At 36.8% G+C, this 19,453-nt stretch overlaps 2 protein-coding genes across 2 annotated transcripts; one reads left to right on the forward strand and one right to left on the reverse strand.

Annotated features, from left to right (window-relative positions):
- Positions 1 to 3,903: 3,903 nt before the first annotated feature.
- On the forward strand, positions 3,904 to 6,771 carry LOC137391212 (G protein alpha o subunit-like). Its single transcript, XM_068077613.1, has 8 exons — positions 3,904 to 4,014; positions 4,135 to 4,269; positions 4,384 to 4,456; positions 4,591 to 4,893; positions 5,020 to 5,343; positions 5,483 to 5,703; positions 5,810 to 5,988; positions 6,096 to 6,771. Exons 1-8 carry the CDS (start codon positions 3,954 to 3,956, stop codon positions 6,303 to 6,305), a joined length of 1,506 nt encoding a protein of 501 aa, XP_067933714.1. The 5' UTR covers positions 3,904 to 3,953; the 3' UTR covers positions 6,306 to 6,771.
- A 4,463-nt stretch (positions 6,772 to 11,234) lies between these two features.
- On the reverse strand, positions 11,235 to 17,838 carry LOC137391604 (homeobox protein ceh-12-like). Its single transcript, XM_068078116.1, has 3 exons — positions 17,579 to 17,838; positions 12,653 to 12,804; positions 11,235 to 11,721 (listed from the first exon to the last, which is right to left on the reverse strand). Exons 1-3 carry the CDS (start codon positions 17,778 to 17,780, stop codon positions 11,596 to 11,598), a joined length of 480 nt encoding a protein of 159 aa, XP_067934217.1. The 5' UTR covers positions 17,781 to 17,838; the 3' UTR covers positions 11,235 to 11,595.
- Positions 17,839 to 19,453: the final 1,615 nt, after the last annotated feature.

The raw sequence follows: 19,453 nt of genomic DNA on the forward strand, positions 1-19,453 counted from the left end.
CTCCTAATAACATTGTTCATCTACACCTCGATCCCGGTTAACATTGCTCATGTGCACCTCGTCCCTGTTAACATTGCTCATCTGCACCTCGTCCCTGTTAACATTGCTCGTCTGCACCTCACTCCTAATAATATTGTTCATCTACACCTCGATCCCGGTTAACATTGCTCATCTGCACCTCATCCCTGTTAACATTGCTCATCTGCACCTCATCCCTGTTAACATTGCTCATTTGCACCTCGCTTCTGTTAACATTGCTCATCTGCCCCTTGTCTCGGTTAACATTGCTCATCTGCACCTCACTCCTGATAACATTGTTCATCTACACCTCGATCCCGGTTAACATTGCTCATCTGCACCTCGTCCCTGTTAACATTGCTCATCTGCACCTCGTCCCTGTTAACATTGCTCGTCTGCACCTCACTCCTGATAACATTGTTCATCTACACCTCGATCCCGGTTAACATTGCTCATCTGCACCTCGTCCCTGTTAACATTGCTCGTCTGCACCTCACTCCTGATAACATTGTTCATCTACACCTCGATCCCTGTTAACATTGCTCATCTACACCTCGATCCCGGTTAACATTGCTCATCTGCACCTTGTCTCTGTTAACATTGCTCATCTGCACCTCATCCCTGTTAACATTGCTCATTTGCACCTCGCTTCTGTTAACATTGCTCATCTGCACCTCGCTCCTGTTAACATCGCTCATCTGCACCTCGCTCCTGTTCATGTTGATAAAGGAGTCAAAGTATTTTAATAAAGGCAAACCATTTTATTTGAAGAATATATGTTTTAAGCAATCATTCACATATGCCTTCCATCAGCTTCTTTCCAGTTTTCATAGCTTAAAATGCAACCAATCAGAATGAGACTTCAACTCCAGTCTGCTAGGAAGTCACAGGAGCAACTTCCATATATAATTCTATCAATTAGGTGGGGAATAGTTATCTGTCCTTTGCTACTTATAACATTGACATCTGAGTACAATTCTTCTCTAGACTCAACCAATTAATGATTTTCCTGTTAAGATAAAAGAAAGAGGGATGAACTAGGCGCAACTTATGTGAACAGATACTCGCCTCAAGATGCTCGCACCCCTGACTGCCGTCTCTCTTTTTGGTGGACATATATTGTAGCACCTGTTTTATCAGGGCTTCTGTTTGCAAAGCACTCCATTGATGCCTGGCACTATCAATATAAAATATGAAGCACAATAACTCAAAATTATTATACATCTAAGGAGGCCCCGTGGATGCGTGTATTATGTTCGTACGCAGCTGCTACCAAAGGATCCGCAGAAGAAGAAGGGTACATCAGAGAAAGTTCAATGAAAGTTCTACAGGAAGCTCTAACGAAACTAGCACCACTACGGACGAAATGTCTACAGAAATGCAGGGTAAGGAGCGCAATCAACAATCATGGCTGCAACTGTTCTGTTTTATATATATATATATACAAACGATGTTCTGTCATTTAGGTTGGGGCATAGCATAAACAGTCGACTTAAACTGTTGCCAAGTGAACATCAAAGCTAAAAAATACCTATTTGCCCACAAATTGTATTCACTGCATTAACTTTCAGCGCTTGAAGTTTGTAAATAGGAAATTGATATTACAGCATTGACCTAGCTGCTTGGAAGGATGCCAGGTAATTGATCTCGCAGCCCATTGGCTGTTTGATCAAATGCAGCACACATACCACACCTCTTTGCTTAAGCACCTTTGATGCATGTATTTGATTTAGAACTTAGTTTGTGCTCCTCGCGCTTGGCATAAACAACAATTAATTTGTAAAATCAATTGGACAAAAAGGTTCTCTGGCTAGCTTAAACTTTAAATGTACAAGTTCTGTGAGCTTTGACTCTTAAAGCAGCGAGGGTCTTTGTCTAGTAGCTACAATGCAGGAGGAAGCGGCCCTAGTGGATGAGATGTAGTGAGCGCCTTGAAAAGTTGTAGTTTGTTTTAGCATGAGCCTGTGTATAAGTAAATTATTTGTTTAGCTGTATCTGAAGATGAGTCAGTAGGTACGAGTCACCACTGAATAACGTGCTAAACACCCAACTCATTTATGACCAAAACGTTGAACAAAGAATGTTAAGTCACGTATGCTGTCTTCTCATACCGCGTTAAAATAATATTGAGTGGCTGAGCGTAATTTGTCGTGCATGAGTGATCCCGATGATTTTGTGGATGATCAGCATGGTTAACAGATTATCGTAACGACCCGACTCGCTTGCCAAATATAGCGACGGATGTAGGAAGTATGATTGAGGAAACTCGCTAGAATGATTAGACTTGGACTCTTCACAGAGACGAGGTTGTCATTGTGTGGGAGGCCGCAACAGTAGAAAACAATAGCAATGAATAGATGTGCTGACACATAGTCTGAGAATATCAACTTTATCATCATAAGTAAAGAAAAATTGAGTCAGGCATTCGGTAGACAAAAGAACTCATGTGTGTCACTGCACCAACAAGAACCCAGCACAAACCCAACCATGTGTCATTCGCTGTTGACTGCTTAAGTCTGCTCGTGAATGTACATCCTTTTGTCATGCTATTACTTAACACGGAGTGACTTAGCTACCCAGAGGTTGATATAATGCTTTAAAATATTTACAACTCTTGGAAGATAAAGGAAAAATTTCTCAGTGCCCTTAGGAATGGCGTATGCAAACATAAAATATTATCTAAGAATGTTGTAGGCGCCAAGACTTTCCTATCACTGACAATAGAAAAATGACATTGACTTATAGATGTAAGTATGAGCCTGCGAGATGACCAAGTCACACTCTAGGATGTCATGACGAGTTGCAGTGATGTTTTGGTTCATATAAAAACGGTTTTATAAGCTGTATTAGAACCAATTGTGTTATAAGTTACAAGATTGCATAGGTATGCAGATCTCTCTAACGTTTTTGCATTTGTACCATTGTTGTAGCACTTTTCCACTAGATTACAAAAAAATGCAAAAAGCTTGAATGGTTTATTGTGGTAGTACACTATAAAAATTGATATCTCATTCACATCATTGAATATTCACTGAAACATTAAATGTTCTAATTAGACATCGAATGCAATATTTAATAGTTATTTGAAGAAAATAAGAAGTCAATTGCAGGCCTATTATTGAATACCCTTTTCCGCTGTCAGGCTCTTTGTTGACTAGCAAGGTTTTTTGCAACCGAAGCAGGTGTAATAGAATCAGACCACGTTTTAGCTAGTTTTACTAATCTCACTGACAAAAGGGATACTTTTAAAATTGTGGAAACTCAAGATATAACTTGTTATTAAAAACTCTAGACTTTAAATTCTATATCTAATTATTATGAACTAACAATACAAACAAATTTGAACAAAAACGCTGATAAAAAAATGTTTCTTTGGTCGGCTTTAACATCAAGTAGCTTTAGCCTGAAAAAAGGTATAAACATGGGAAACAAAGTCGTCCCATTCTGAAATCAGATTGACTGAGGATAAGAGGCTAAAATCAGAGCTCCTCAGAAATGACATATGCCGCCGTATCAAAAAGCAATAACTTTGCCCTCGTCTATTTTGGCTGAAATAATTCAAGTTCTTAGGCGCTACGGCTACCTGTGTAAAGCACCCTCTTAGTTGGATACATGATCGAAGAAAGTATGAAAGCTTCAGCACTCAAGTAAATTATTTTAACATTTAGGACAAAAATGTCCAATGATTCTAATTAATATCTTAAAAGAAGCTCACAAACGTTTTAATAATGAAACAATCAAGAAGGCTTACTCGTGTAGGATTAATGCTGCGCGATTGATGGATGTTGATGAAATTTTAGTCCATGCTTGGCTGGCTAAGCGATCTGATTGGCTGATGGCGGGTATATAAGTAGAATCGGCTAGCCATTGAATCAGTTTGTGAGAGTGAAGGAGATTAAGAATAAGGTAATAGAACGGTTATCGTACAGCCGACCATGACTAAAATATCGCACAGCATGTTGAAACAGTGCCGGAGACTGCGAGCCAAATTGAGTGGTGAGTAGAGGAACTTACGAGAATGAATCTGCTGAAGGCTATACCAAGGATAATATTATACTCATCCGCAATCAGCTCTTGGATATCATATTCTCACGACTAAAAATTTCTGTATTTCAGGCTCTGAAAATATGATGATAGACAGAAGTCAATTAGATCCTTCCAGGGCAGCTGCAAAAATCTCAGCTGCCATCGACAGACAAATCAAATCTGATGGCAAATCTGAACAGAAATACATAAAGCTTTTATTACTAGGTGAGTAGCTCAGACCAGCAATCATAAGTGTGATATTAACTTACTCCTTATGCAGTTTGCGAGTTAGCTTATGGCTGCAGCAGAATTTAGAATTAAAATTGTTTGTTTCTGTAGGACCAGGAGAGGCTGGGAAAAGCACACTCATCAGGCAGATGCAACTTATACATGGAGAGGCCCTTGACATCGAGTGAGTAGTCATAAGAGACATTTCATAACAGCTAGCTCCACTTCACTCAGTTAATATACATACTCAATGGCAGCTGTTCTGCCTGTCACGTATCCCAACATGGCAATAATGGAGTTCTCCTATTGTTTTTGTAGAGAGAAAAAAGCGAGGATTCCATATATCCGACAGAATATATTCGACAGCATGGTTGCTATACTAGTAGCCATGAAGCAATTTAGCATTCCATTGACGAGTACAGAGATGAGAGATCGTGCAGAGCGAATCCTACAACACTCTCAAGTCTCCAATCCAACCCTCTCTTCCAAAGACATTCTCAGATCTCCCTTCTTGTCATCCCCAGAATTCTTTGAGGATGTGGAAAGTTTATGGAAAGATGAAGGAGTCCGACAAGCATATTCCCGGTCCAACGAGTATCAGCTACTCGACTGCGCCGCCTAGTAAGTACATATTATGGTGTTCATGAATCACTGTGAGACCACTCTAATAATTTATCTGCATGCAAATATATATATATATGCCTGAATGCTTTTGCTATTTATTAATGGCTCTCCCTTACCTTGTAGCTTCTTCGACAGAATTGGCACAATCAAGGACATTGATTACATTCCAAGCGAGCAAGACATTCTCAGGTGCCGAGTGATGACAACTTCCATAACAGAAACTAACATCACAGCTCCATACGAGTCACGGAGCAATGTGCATTTCAAAGTACTGGATGTCGGCGGACAACAAGGTGAAAGAAGAAAGTGGATTACTTTGTTTGAGAAAGTGACCGCCGTATTATTTGTGCAAGACATTAGCAGTTTCGACCAAACTTTACGAGAGGACAGTCAGACGAACCGATTGCTGGAATCCTTGAAAGTATTTCATCAAGTTATCACTACAAGGTGAGATTTACATTTATTGTACATCTGGTGAAAGTACAAGCATCTATTCTATTTGTATGTATATGCCAACAGCTCTACCAGTAACTTACCACAGAAGATTAATGGCCAGCATGATACTTATAAAATATATTATTTATAGATACCTTCGATCAGTGTCTGTTCTGACATTCCTGAACAAGATTGACATACTAAAAGAAAAAATAAGACGAGGTGCCGATTTTGGGGCCGCCATGGACAAAATACGAGAGGAAGCCTATCTCAACGCAACCAAACCGTCACACACAGCGCATGATCGAAAGATCTACCGCAGCCTCTATGATATATTGGCAGAGAATCCATACCAAAACTTCCATATTAACGGTAAGCAAAATTGCTTATTGACCATCTGGTCATTACGACTCGATGTAATCTAGCAAGACAGTTTGCGCATAACTCATGTACTTATGGATATGCTCGCTTGTTTTAGATGGGGATAGAAAAAACTTTTCTGATGCTTTCCCAGTACCCAACCACAACCAGACGCTATTTACCCTTCCCAGGAAGCTCTCTAAACTGGGAAAAAAGACTTCTAACCCGACTCTTATTTACTGTGAAATGGATGAGAAAGTGGTGAAAGCTGCTACATATATCCGCTTCCTTCTCAAGGTAAGCAAAAAACCTAAAATTCTAACGAAAGGCATTGATAAATGAGTGAAGGATATTTTGTACTGTTGCATATGAAGGTAGCTAATGTCTCTTTACACCTTTTGTAGCAAATCATTGACAAGGTTCAGGACATGAGGAGAAAGCAGATAAACGAGGAACGCATTCCATCGTTCAGCTGTATCGAGCCCGCTTACAGATCGTATGAGTTCCACTACACATGCGCTATCGACAAAAGCAATGTGGCCAAGGTCATCGAAGGCTGCAAAAGCATCATAATCAAAGAATTTCTCATGAGGATTGGACTGCCAATGGGTTAGCTGTCTTTACTAAGCATTTTCGACAAAAACTAAGTTGGGAGTTATCCTCCCAAATACGTGTAAGCTCTGACATTACATGAAACACAAACAAGGATTATTTCGAAAGATCTTTCAGAAGAGACGAGGAGCACACATGACCAATCAAAGCGAGCGAGTGCCTCCTTATCAGGATATATATTTTTGTACATATGACTATTTTGCTGAGCGTATCCATTGCTTCATCCCAATGGATACGCCATGCGGTGCACGCTAAATGCGTCATCGCACTCTCTTCAGGAACTGTAACTATTCCGGCCAATTTGCAAATATACTGTATGCACTGTGACATTGATATTATTGCATTTTGTACATATTGTAGATGTGAAAATGTTTTATTTAATAATTTAATTTTATACTATTTATTTTGATTGATATTTCTATAATGCTTTTTTTAACTTTTTTGAAGTGCCAAATAAACCCTTGGACACAATGACCTTGAATTTGACCTCATGACATTGAGGAAACATAAAAGCTTCCTATCAAATTTCAATTAGTTTCAACCAGAATTAGCTTTTTAAATTGCTATAAGCAATTAAAAAGCTTAAATTTTTAAAAAATCTAAAAATTAAAAATTTTTTAAATTGCTATAAGCAATTTAAAATGCTAAATCCAAAATTTAAAAGCTAAAAGCTAAAATTGCTGTAAGCAAGGTGTGAAAGAACAGAACTCACAGATTGTCACTAAAGATAAACAAGAAAGCGAAAGGGCTTTGCCAACATAAGCGTCTTTTCGTCAGTTTATTACACACAAACTTAGCAAGATCAGAATGTAGAGACAACTCCTAAATGGAAAAGCAGTCATGAAAGGAGCTAAAACTGTGCGGAAGTTGTGCACCCTTTTTTTTCCTCAAAAGAAGTGGCATGTCATGAAGAAAAAGCTTAGCAGAAAACTGTTTAAAACATTATTTATTCAGCTCACTGTAAACACAATAATGACAATAACAGTGCTATTAATAATATTGACAAGATTACGTGCCTGGATGTTGATGCTATATCTGGTTTAAATGTTACATATGCTGATTATTGTAGCAAGCCCATAAGCAACTCCTTGTGTAGACCATCTTTTGGCCAACCAGAAGAAATTTATTTTGTGTATACATGAATTCTTGTATATGCTCGGTGTTCATTTTTATCCAAGATAAGTTAAAATATTTTAAAAACTAATATCAAATATTAAAACTTTTTACACATTTTGTTCTGAGGATGATTGTCCAAAAAGCAGTCAGAATATTTTAGCATCAATTTTACGTCACTAAAGTTTTCAAGATCCTTCATGGTTTGTGTCTTCATTTTTGCAGGATAGTTACAAGTTTTTAATTCATTTTAGCTTATGAACAAATTGCATACAACCACTAACCATTATTTTGAAAATATTGTTGCCAGCTGCTTTAACAATCTTCTACTTATCCTTCATTTTTTCGTGACGCCATTTTATCGTTGTCGGTCAACTTTATAGACAATTTTATCATTAAAAACACGAAGCTTTTGCAATGATAATTTGAAAACGATGTTTTTGGTTTGCAATTTTTTTATTATAGTATCTAAACAACACCTAAAAGTACTAGTAAATAAAAAATGATCATTTTCTACAAATATGGCAGCTTTTTCATGAACGAGCGCATGTGCAAACGACTTGATGGCGTCAAAAAAATGATGGGTATTTGTTCTCTTAGCAGAAAAAGGCATTTTAAACACTCTATGCTAAACTATTTATTCAATTTTAGTGCCTAACTGTTGCCCTTTTTTATTTTTTGTTTTTTTATTTATGTATGGCATAATTTGAAAATTTTTTTTATTTAAAATGAAACAATTACCAATAAAGTAATATATATAACATATTCAACATTATAGCATATAAGAATACAGTATTTTATTTCTTTTCGTAGTGAGTCAAATCAACTTTAGAAAAGTTTTTCAACGCTGATGATAACAACCACATAAGATAAATGCAATAACTTGGTCTAAACCCGGATGTCATTGCGTATATAATAGAAATTCATAAAAACTTGATGTCGGACATTGAAATACACTTTTATTGACAACTGACACATGTTGGTGGTGTTGGAAAACCAGTTAGTATAGAATAATGGCGACGGTGCCATCTGGTGACAGTCTACTGTCCTCTACCTATAAATACTAAACAATAACATACTGTTGATGCTCACTCATGCAGTCTAATTCTGCGACTCTGCTCCCCTGATGAGCAAAGCTATGACCAACGGCTAGAACGTTTTCAGTTGGCAGGCCGCAGTGTCTCAATATGAAAACTATGCTGGCCATCCTCAAGGACAGTTGAGATACAGTCCTTTGTAGTCCTAGCTCCATGTAAAGGCTGAAATAGGAAGATTGGGCAGGCTGTCGTGTTCACTTACCTCTCCTTATTATATAGTAATAGCGAGAGGTAAGTGGGTAAGAGGTAATATTATATTATTACAATATATAATAATAATATAATATTATTGTTATCGATTGTGATGATAAACTAAAGAATACGTGAGTAGAAGATTGAAAGTATATTAGATGCTGATGAATGATTTTTGCTGAAACGCTTTTTATTTTCAAGTATACTACTTGTCCAAGAAAATTATTTCTTTAAATATATTTGACAAGTTTGTTGTCAGCGTAGTCTTCTGGTAATGGTAAGTAATTACGTACCTTACTGGTAGTGGTAAGTACTTACTTACCTTACTGGAAGTGGTAGTGGTAAGGCAGCCATAATCTAAAAATCTGCTTTATCAAAACTCATATGAAATCACTGGTTAATCTATAATTAAACTATGATTAATTTATAATTGTTCTATTATGTCATAAATATGTTATAAATACTTAGCAACTGTTGGCTCAAGTGCGAATTACTTTTGTAACATTTACCGTTTATATTTTGAATATAAAAATAAAAATTGCGTTGCTTGAAATGAGCAGCGGTATAATCGGAAAACCTTGGTGATAGCAAGCAGATCACATGGCGAGTCTAATCTGAATTAAATGGAAGGAACCGTCAACCTGGCCAATGTTCAGGAGATTAATTGCTTGAAACTTTAAAAGTTTGAACCATTTAAAACTTATCCATGTTGAGCGGTAGAAAGCCAATGACGCAAGACAAAAGTTTATTGACAGGAAGTTAGATATAGTAACACAGTAGTTACTGAAAGACCATAAAATATAGGAGAAGTAGCACACTTAAGCACTCCATCTTCATGGAACACACAACACGCTTATAGCTGATGCTTTAGTTTGCTCAGTGCCTGGCAGTCTCAAAGCATTTGCTTCTTTGCTCATTTTCAAACAGCCTCAAAGCATTTGCTTCTTTGCTCATTGTCAAACAGCCTAGAAACATTTGCTCCTTTGCTCATTGTCAAACAGAATGAAAGCATTTGCTTCTTTACTCATTGTCAAACACCCTAGAAACATTTGCTTCTTTGCTCATTGTCAAACAGCCTAGAAACATTTGCTTCTTTGCTCATTGTCAAACAGAATGGAAGCATTTGCTTCTTTGCACATTGCTAAACAGCCTCAAAGCATTTAATTCTTAACTCATTGTCAAGTAGTGTTTAGGCATTTGCTTCAATTGTGTTTAGGATTATTTCACATAGAAAATTGTTCTGATGCAATACTGACGGGATACGGACAAGATGCTTATGTGAATAATGATTTACGATACGAGTGGGAACTTTTGGTTGACCTCTATAAACCTTGATCGCTTTAGCTGGCTTATCTGTAGGAAGCGTAATATTATATTTGCTCAATTAAAATTAGGGTTAAACATTTAAAAATGGTAAAAATAAGCTCAGAAATATTTACTAATATTTCTATTTACTAATATTTACTATTTAAATATTTTCTAAATATTTAAATATTTACGATGTTGGAGGAAATTAATCATTTAATGCTATCTATATTTCATAGTCTACTAACTCTAATCAAGTTAATCAAACAGCTATAAGGCAAAGTACTATCAGTAAAGTGTAAACGAAGCAGTGTGTGTGTATGTGAACACAACTTCTCCAAAGCATGGATAGGCATGGTGTTGAAACAGGTTTTATGTGGTATCTAGTGTGAACTTCGCTTTTGTAGAAACTGCAAGCAACTCGAGAAATGCATCATTGTTTTTTAATACAGAGGCTTACAAATAAAATTTTGAGCAAGTATTTAGCACACTACATAAAACTGCAAAAAAGCAGTTATAGAATTTAAACTAAATATGAAAAAGATACCCTGCGTAGTACTGATGGCACCACAAACACGTGACAGCTGAGTTGGTATAAAACATGGGCCTGTGATGTCATCTAGTCTTTAACTCTCTTCTGCATAAAAATTCACCATTCTTCTGTAAATCTCACTCATTTTATACCTCTCAAATACCGAAAATTCAATAACTGATATCTGTGCAATTATGCAGTATGTCACTTGGTCAGCTATTTTTAAAAAAACTTCAAAAATAGAATCAGATGACCAGATAATCTCCATGAAAAATTATATGAGTCATCGAGAGAGACTGTATAAACTTAAAAATATACTTCTAGTTATAATAGAACACTTTTTACAAATAAATTCACCTTATCCATCAAATAGCTTTTGTACTATTTTTCGCTAAATTAGCCATTTGTTAGCATTAGATATTTTCTCTTCCGCAACACTTGGTGACCACACACTTACAATCATTAAGTTTTTAATAAACTGTTAGCTCTAACATAGAGCTAGGGAGATTTCTACCACCCAGTTGAGAAACTACTAACAAAAAATGTACTTATAAAAAACATTAAAACCAAACAATGATCATCCCAAATAACTGTATGCGGCTGACGACACAAAACACCACCTGAACACTCAAGTCATTATTCGCATGATTATTCACAAATGACCATTTATTCTTGTCGTATTTCCAGGAGTATCTTAGATGAAGATTGAAAACTACACTAACATTTTTATCATATATAAATCTAAAGCAACCACCAGAAATATTTAGAAACAGATTAACAATAAAGCTTGTGGGCTAAAGACAGCAGTCAAGCATGGCATATAATACTAACAATGACAAAAAGTAGATGCTTTGTCGATGGCAAAGAAAGAGCAAACAGTGAAAGAGGTGGTAAGTTGTGGGTGGCGTATTATGCGGATGACCTGTAGACTCGGAGGACATGTTTGTGCATTTCATAGAAAAAGCTAAAAAAAAGTAATTAGCTAGAATTCTAATATTAGTCATTATAAATCAATAATAAATAAGCAAACAGAAAGTTTACAAAATTGATGATCTAATCTGCACCAACAACTTCTCTGCTCATTGAGTCTGTGATGTCATCATCTTCTTCAAAACCTGTATCACCATTTTTCATCATTCTCTTCCACTTCATACGGCGGTTTTGAAACCATATCTTTACCTGTTGAGCAATAGAATTTTGTAATTAAACGTGTATCTATGCTGAAAGGTTGATTAAAAGGTGTGGTGAAGATTTGCTATCATGCAATACCTTGCACTCGCAGTGATCGCCAGATTATGTGTGATGATTCACTTACTTCCCTACTAACGCTTTTCTATTTTTAATAGCATTTCCGTGTGCCCAAGTCTAGAGATAAAAAGTTGCTGATCATATCAGTAATGAACTTGGAGATTGTTACATGCATCAGAAACCTTCAAATTTATGCTGTTACAGAAAGGTAAATCTTTCTCTAGTCTCGAACCTTGACAGGTGAGGTCAGAAATGTTTCGGGATGCTTTCAACTGATAATTCTCATCAGCAGTAATTCCTTCATAGAATGCAAAGTATCTCAAGCGATCCTTATCACAGTGTAATTGGGAACTAGGAAAATCAGGTAAACAGTAATTTATGTTTTATCTGCTGTGACTAAACAATTAGGACATGATTCTCTTTGATGGCCTTCGTTTATCTTAAAATTCTCGACAAATCTTTGCGTATGGCAAATATGCGCGAAGCTTAAAACAGTGATAGAGGAGGAAAATTTGTTTGCAGTATGGTAATGGAGAACCAATTTATTTCATATCAAGATGATTGTCCCTTGTAATTAGTTGTATCGCTTAAAATATTAAAATATCCTCTGGATAAAGCTGATATCTTGCTAACAACAAATATTATGCATAAGACTATGCCAGTTTAGATTTTAACTTGTCCATTAATTGCCCAATCTGTCAGCAATTGAACAACAATGTCACCAGACCCCGGCAAGGGCGTACAGAGCTGGGTGATACACCTTTTTATGAAATGCTTATGAAGACTATTACGACTATGGAATTACTCAGATGCTATCAATAACAAACTGATAAAGTGATAATCGCTAGGGAAATCTTCAAACCTGCGTTTCTGTTAATAGCAGAGATGTTGCAACTTCGAATCGTTTTGGTCGTGAGAGGTATTTGTTTTGTTTAAAGTGCTTCTCCAGTTCTAAGAGCTGTTTGCTGGTAAACGCTGTTCTCGGTCTACGAGATTTTGAACCATTTATATGACCTGCAACAATTAACCATTAGCATGAGAGGCATGCAATCTCTGAATGAACAATAACCTTTGTCTACACAACAGATCTGTTGTAGAGAGGACAGATCTGTTGTAGAGAGGACAGATCTGTTGTAGAGAGGACAGATCTGTTGTAAAGAGGACAGATCTGTTGTAGAGAGGACAGATCTGTTGTAGAGAGGACAGATCTGTTGTAGAGAGGACAGATCTGTTGTAAAGAGGACAGATCTGTTGTAGAGAGGACAGATCTGTTGTAAAGAGGACAGATCTGTTGTAGAGAGGACAGATGTTGTAGAGAGGACAGATCTGTTGTAGAGAGGACAGATCTGTTGTAGAGAGGACAGATCTGTTGTAGAGAGGACAGATCTGTTGTAGAGAGGACAGATCTGTTGTAAAGAGGACAGATCTGTTGTAGAGAGGACAGATCTGTTGTAGAGAGGACAGATCTGTTGTAGAGAGGACAGATCTGTTGTAGAGAGGACAGATCTGTTGTAGAGAGGACAGATCTGTTGTAAAGAGGACAGATCTGTTGTAAAGAGGACAGATCTGTTGTAGAGAGGACAGATCTGTTGTAAAGAGGACAGATCTGTTGTAGAGAGGACAGATCTGTTGTAGAGAGGACAGATCTGTTGTAGAGAGGACAGATCTGTTGTAGAGAGTATTAGGGTAGCTACTCCATAAAGTTAAACAAAAATAATAAGATATACCAGTTTCTTATTGGAAGATACAATTTATCTAGTCACCGCGTCAGATGCTGAAAATATAGCCTGAATTCTGTTGGGTGGTTGAGCTCAAGCGCCATTTATGGTCGAGCGCCATTAAAATCAAGTTTGACCTTAGTTTTTGACCCACAATTCCCTTTATAGGACAGTTCAAAAAATGATTTGTTCGATTTTCAAAACTATTTTTTTAATTACAAATAATGTAAACAATCTCAATTTGTTCAAAATATAAAAAAATACTTTCTTTATATATTATACCATATTTTATATCGCAAACTGCATATTAAAGAAGGAGGTAATACATGAAGTAGACTGTATTTTTTATAAATACTCTATTGACAGAGAAGGCCAGATGGGGTAATGTATTGCTTTATTTGTAACAGTTCATACTCCAGCCTTGTTTAATCTATTAAAACAACAGGTGCAGAAATAAATTTACTACTTGCACTTGTTTTCTCTGGAAACATATTTATAATTATGCTAAAACACAAAATACAGTTTGTGTGCTGTAAACCAGGACAAACACAATGCCATTGGGTTTTAACAGCTTTTTCTGTGAGTTTCTGAGTTTGGAATTTGTGTTCAATATTCTGTTCAATATCAATTCAATTTGTGTTCAATATCTGAAACAAAACATCCTAGAACTCCTGTTCAAATTCCAATTTATTCAAAATCTGATACGTTAAAAAGCCGAAGGAAAATTTGTACTTTATAGCGGCTGAAAACCTGAATAGATTCATATAGTTATTTTTTAAGTCACATCAGCTGTTAGCAAAAGAGAGAAGGTTAAACAAAAAAAACATCTCTTTTTGTAGAAATGCGCTTATATACATTATTACTGAATATTTGGTGTGTTTTTCAATAGCTAGTTTGTACACTCAGTACATGAAGTACAGTCGACTCTAGTTTGTACACTCAGTACACGAAGTACAGTCGACCCTCGTTTGTACACTCAGTACATGAAGTACAGTCGACCCTAATTTGTACACACAGAACATGAAGTACAGTTGACCCTAGTTTGTACACACAGTACATGAAGTACAGTCGACCCTCGTTTGTACACTCAGTACATGAAGTACAGTTGACCCTAGTTCGTAAACACAGTACATGAAGTACAGTTGACCCTTGTTTGCTCAGACTAGTACAGACTGATCGTGTCTGGACATTGAAAAATTGCGTATAGTAAATATTCAGTACTGTACATTAAACAGCCTATATTCTCTCGCACACATACTCCCAGGTTACAATATGGTACAATATGCATATACAGCAAACTTGAGAGTAAATTATGAATATATCTGCAATCGGGCGCACTATAATATTAATAACAGTAATAATAACTAAGGAAAATTACAGTACAACACTCTGGCAAGAAACTGACGCACATGTCACTTGCGTTGCCTGTCACTAGAGCTACCTTATCAGTCAAAGTTGTAACTCTTCGGACAGACACGGCTACATTGGACAATCGTCTGGACCTCACACATTGTCGGAACCATTAAAAGTCTGACGAAGGGAAGTGCGAAGAAGCGGGGGTTGACTGTACACAATAAGCGGGGGTCGACTGTACACAATAAGCGGGGTCGACTGTACTCAATAAGTGTGGCCAATTGTGTACTCTGTATACTTATAAATTCTGGCAGTTTTATTGCCTGGATAAACCCTGACCTTCTATTTCAAAGACATCTGACTTCATATGGCTACCGGAGTTCTAAATTTTATAGTACGACTACTGATAGTAGTTTTACCCTTGACTGAATTAAACAGTCTTAGTAAATAGTATATTGATATTCACTAAGCTTTCATAAATAGGTCAAATATTTATATATGACACAGAAAGTTGTCATTAAGCTTTTATGAATATGTCAAAGATTTATACATGGGGCAGAGAGTAGTCACTAAGCTACCTATCATAAATGAGTTGAAGATTTATCCTAAGGCCAATAAGTGGTAACTAAGCTTTCATAAATAGGTCAAAGATTTTGCGAGTCACTATGTATCGTCGCTAGGTTTTTATAAGTAGGTCAAAAATTGAGTTCGCTAATGTAACATAGTTCTGCTACTCTATATTAATCAACTATTTCTGTACTCTGTTTGCAGAATTATGACTATCTAAACTTTTTACAGCCTCTCACCAGTTTAAGGAACAACAATAGATTTGCAAATAAATAATATAATAATTCGTGCCACAAAACTGGTTTTCTCTAAAAAAAACTGTCTAGCTTTAACATGTACAAGCCATTGGCTACTAGTTTTACTTTGAACTATACAATCTTGCCATCGCACCTCTATTTTTCATTGCTTGTAAATAAATCGCTTTCGTCATTTATTGTTCTGTGACAAGTATATATATGTATATTATATAAGCAAGTTGCTCTAACACATTCTTAGTTATAGGAGGCGCAGAGCAAATTGTTCTGGTAGACGATATTTGGTACCGAGCATTGTCAATATTCCTGCTCATCAAGGCTATACTTGTTGAACATTCCTTACCCGTATTAGCCGAGAGATTAAACTAGCCTGATACGAGCTCTCGTCTGGTCACTCATAAAGAATGTGTACATTTTAAACAAGAGAAATTCAAAGCCGATCAAGTTGTAGTAATAAGACTGATGAATGAATGATGGATGCATCGTCAGGTTGAATGTGTCTTTGGCTGGCTAGATTAGCAGCTGTGTATTAAGCTATCAGTCAAAGGTACACATCGAGGATCAGTTAATTCAGTGTATAAAGTTTTGGACATCATTAAATTAATGTATAATTTTATAATTGATTATATAATATTGAATGATAATGTATCATATAAAGTAGTATGATATAATATCATATCATATATAACGTTATATCATTATATCTTATATTAATATCCCAAATAAATTGTTTCATATATTAATACTATATGATACAATATGTTATATTGTATCATATATTAATATATATTATTAGTATTCTTGAGTACTTGGCCTGTGAACATTGGGTCCGGGATACAAGTCTTAAAGCGGTCACTGGTTATAACAGACGCGGCAGCAACCTTAAATTGCTCTACTGCCAAATAAACATCGCTGAGTAAACAACCCTCTGGCAGGCAATTGCTTACTTGAAGTTGGGTAAGAAATACATTATTATATACATATCATTGTATTACAGATGTAGCTGTTAAAATGGAGGGTACACGGTCATGGTCCGGAAAAAATGTCACTGCATTAAATAAAGTTTGTCTCAGTTTATCCCAACCTGTTGTTATAACTTTGTATAATGTTTGAACTATACAGCTAGCATTTATGCAGTTCTAGCTGTGAGTGAACTTGCACCAATCGCATAAAGTATTGAACGAAAAAGGACCTACATACGTATTAAATGCACTATTTTACTGTTATAGCCTACGCCCTTGAACAAAATTATCTGCTGCACCATGTTCTTGTTTTGTGAAGGCTACTTCATATTCCGCCTTCCCAAAAGCCTTCAGTTGTTTAAAATCATACGAGATGCATGAACCGTTTTCAGCATCAACTAAAAATAGCCGCAGCAGACAGACACACCAAGTTCGGTTAAATGGTTTTCGATTATCAGCAACTTAGGGGCAGGAAAAGACATTGATTAGCGAGCAAATAACTAACATGAGCGAGACATACTGAGGCCTGAGGCCTGAGGCCATCGATGAACAAGAGCAGAGACTGTCTTCAGCTGCGATATCTACCCTTGCTCTAATGGCAATTACACTTCACATTGGCATTATTCAATTAATTATCATGGTATAATTCCAATTGCAGATGACAAAACAAGTGATTAATTAGTACATTAATACCAGTGTAGAGTGAGGGGAAAGTGTTAAATTTCAGTTGCAATTAGATTAGGAACCACTCAAAAATCTATATGGTAAATTAATTTGTATTGAGCTCTGCTAAGTGGTCAATGTCATGGAAAACATCCTTAGTTAGCTCTGAGCTCCTAATCAACCATTCATCATTCGATTCGTTTGAAATAATTTAAGGTCGACGCTCGTCGCTGTCTGCTTCCGTAGGAAATAAGCAAAATAGTAGACTTACCCCACTCAGTTGTACCTGCTTCCAGTGTATGTCCTTGTGGTAGTAAAGGCAGGTATGACCTCGACAGAGCCGCGGCAGCGGCAGCATGAACTGTACTTGAGTGTAACGCTGCCAAGGCAGCAGTCCAAGGATTTGTCGGTAACAAAGAGCGATGTGAAAGAGAACTGTCCGATGCCGAGTCTGTTCTGTATATCGGATCCATAAATGTTGTCTGTGGAAGCGTGAAAAGTCCGGAATTTAGTGGGAACCCATTACAGGGTAGTGACAAAGAAATGTGTTTATTAGGCAGAACAGCCATGTTTGTTGACGATGCTGATTGTTCACTGTCGATAAAACTTGTCGGCGATTTAGCTGTGTTCCCCAAGTCTAAGAGTGAGCTTATATTAAAACTAGCTTTGCTATGTAATTTGGCAGCCGTTTGTGACGAAGTCATCTTAGCGACCATGTTCGGAAGAATAGCGGTGGATTGAGAGTGCCCATCCTTTAATAATCACCGTATGCCATTTAATTATGGTAAAGGGCTAAAGTGGCTCTCATAACAGCTGATAATTGGTAATGTCAACAATGTATATGTCCTTGATAAGCAACAATCATTGGGATCGTTGTGCCGCGAGCCTCTTCATCAACGGCTAACTGATAATAATTATATTGCATTGTTTCCATGTAATAGATCTTCTTTCTAGGTCAACTTACAGACCATGGGCAACACAAAGAAGTACCAGCCTACTTTGAAATGTTCTGTTTATTGGTATATTTTTTTACTTTTAAAAGGTAGGTAAGAGTGGACTTGTGAACAGCTGGTTGGAGTTCCATCCCCAAAAAAGGCTACCAGTTGTGACAGAAATGACATGCAAACTCAAAGTGCTCTCCGCATCTGGTCATATCTCCAATCGTCAAGGATTCTTTGCCACTTGGTCCAGGCAGGTCTAGCGAAGGTCACAGAGACATTATGCGCGCAACACTGCTCTTCAAACACGCACAGTCTCCGCTTGCAGTAAGCAAAACAGACCTCGTATTCGATCTTTGAGAAACAAAATACCTATGTTCAATATTATGGAACATTGGCAAGTCGAAATAATGGCTAGTAGCACTGCTCCAACAACATGTGTGACTTGAGCACGACAAGAGGCAGCGTCTCCGTATCGTATTTTTGCTATAGAAAAAGAGCAAAGATGTAGGCAAAGGCGAGATTAGTGATACTACTGTATTTGAGATTAGGAGCAGGATTATTGACAAGGACATTGTAATATAATTTAAAGCGATCATGGATCACATGTTTATAATTGCGGTCATTTCCACCTCGCGTCGCAAAAGTGAGACGGCTACTCGACATTAGTCGCTAATAACTTGGATTATTACTCTAAACGCGATTATCACACGCACGGAGAAATGACATCACACCCTTGGAGAAGTGACACTAATCTAAGGAGTAGAAGATATCGCTGGTAAGAGGCAATCAAAACACTTCCAATTTCATTCATACGTACTTTAAAAACTCACTAAGAAAATCAGTTTCGAAATAACCAATAAGAGGCTAAATCTGAGTTCAGCTTATTTATTGATTATTGATTACTACTTTTAAAGATAAAATCGATTAAAATTTTGTGTAAGTTTTTCAGAAAGAATCGGCATTTTTCTATCATTTGCGATTGTCTTTGATGTGTGAGCTAGTCTGCCAGGATATTCTAAGATTAAAATTGACTAAACTTGGTCAGTTAAATCACTTAAAATACCGCAATAGCCGATAGCGACTTTCGCAAGGATAACGACGCAACGTCATTTTGCACATATTTTTCTGCGGAACAATTTAATCACGATCAAGTTTGGTTGATTTTATTCTTGAAACATTCTGGCAGTCAGATCACCTCAAACATC

The sequence above is a fragment of the Watersipora subatra genome, chromosome 3 (assembly GCF_963576615.1).
Source record: "Watersipora subatra chromosome 3, tzWatSuba1.1, whole genome shotgun sequence".
NCBI classification, from domain to species: Eukaryota; Metazoa; Bryozoa; class Gymnolaemata; order Cheilostomatida; family Watersiporidae; genus Watersipora; species Watersipora subatra.

Bases quoted from the DNA above. Each gene is read 5' to 3' on its own strand.
- LOC137391212 (XM_068077613.1), top strand. From the start codon at position 3,954: ATGACTAAAATATCGCACAGCATGTTGAAACAGTGCCGGAGACTGCGA. The intron at 4,270-4,383 runs GTGAGTAGCTCA...TTGTTTCTGTAG, and splicing joins CATAAAGCTTTTATTACTAG to GACCAGGAGAGGCTGGGAAA. The intron at 4,894-5,019 runs GTAAGTACATAT...CTTACCTTGTAG, and splicing joins CTACTCGACTGCGCCGCCTA to CTTCTTCGACAGAATTGGCA.
- LOC137391604 (XM_068078116.1), bottom strand. From the start codon at position 17,780: ATGGATCCGATATACAGAACAGACTCGGCATCGGACAGTTCTCTTTCA. The intron at 12,805-17,578 runs GTAAGTCTACTA...TAATTGTTGCAG, and splicing joins AGCAGGTACAACTGAGTGGG to GTCATATAAATGGTTCAAAA. The intron at 11,722-12,652 runs GTTTGAAGATTT...ATTGCTCAACAG, and splicing joins TGCTATTAACAGAAACGCAG to GTAAAGATATGGTTTCAAAA.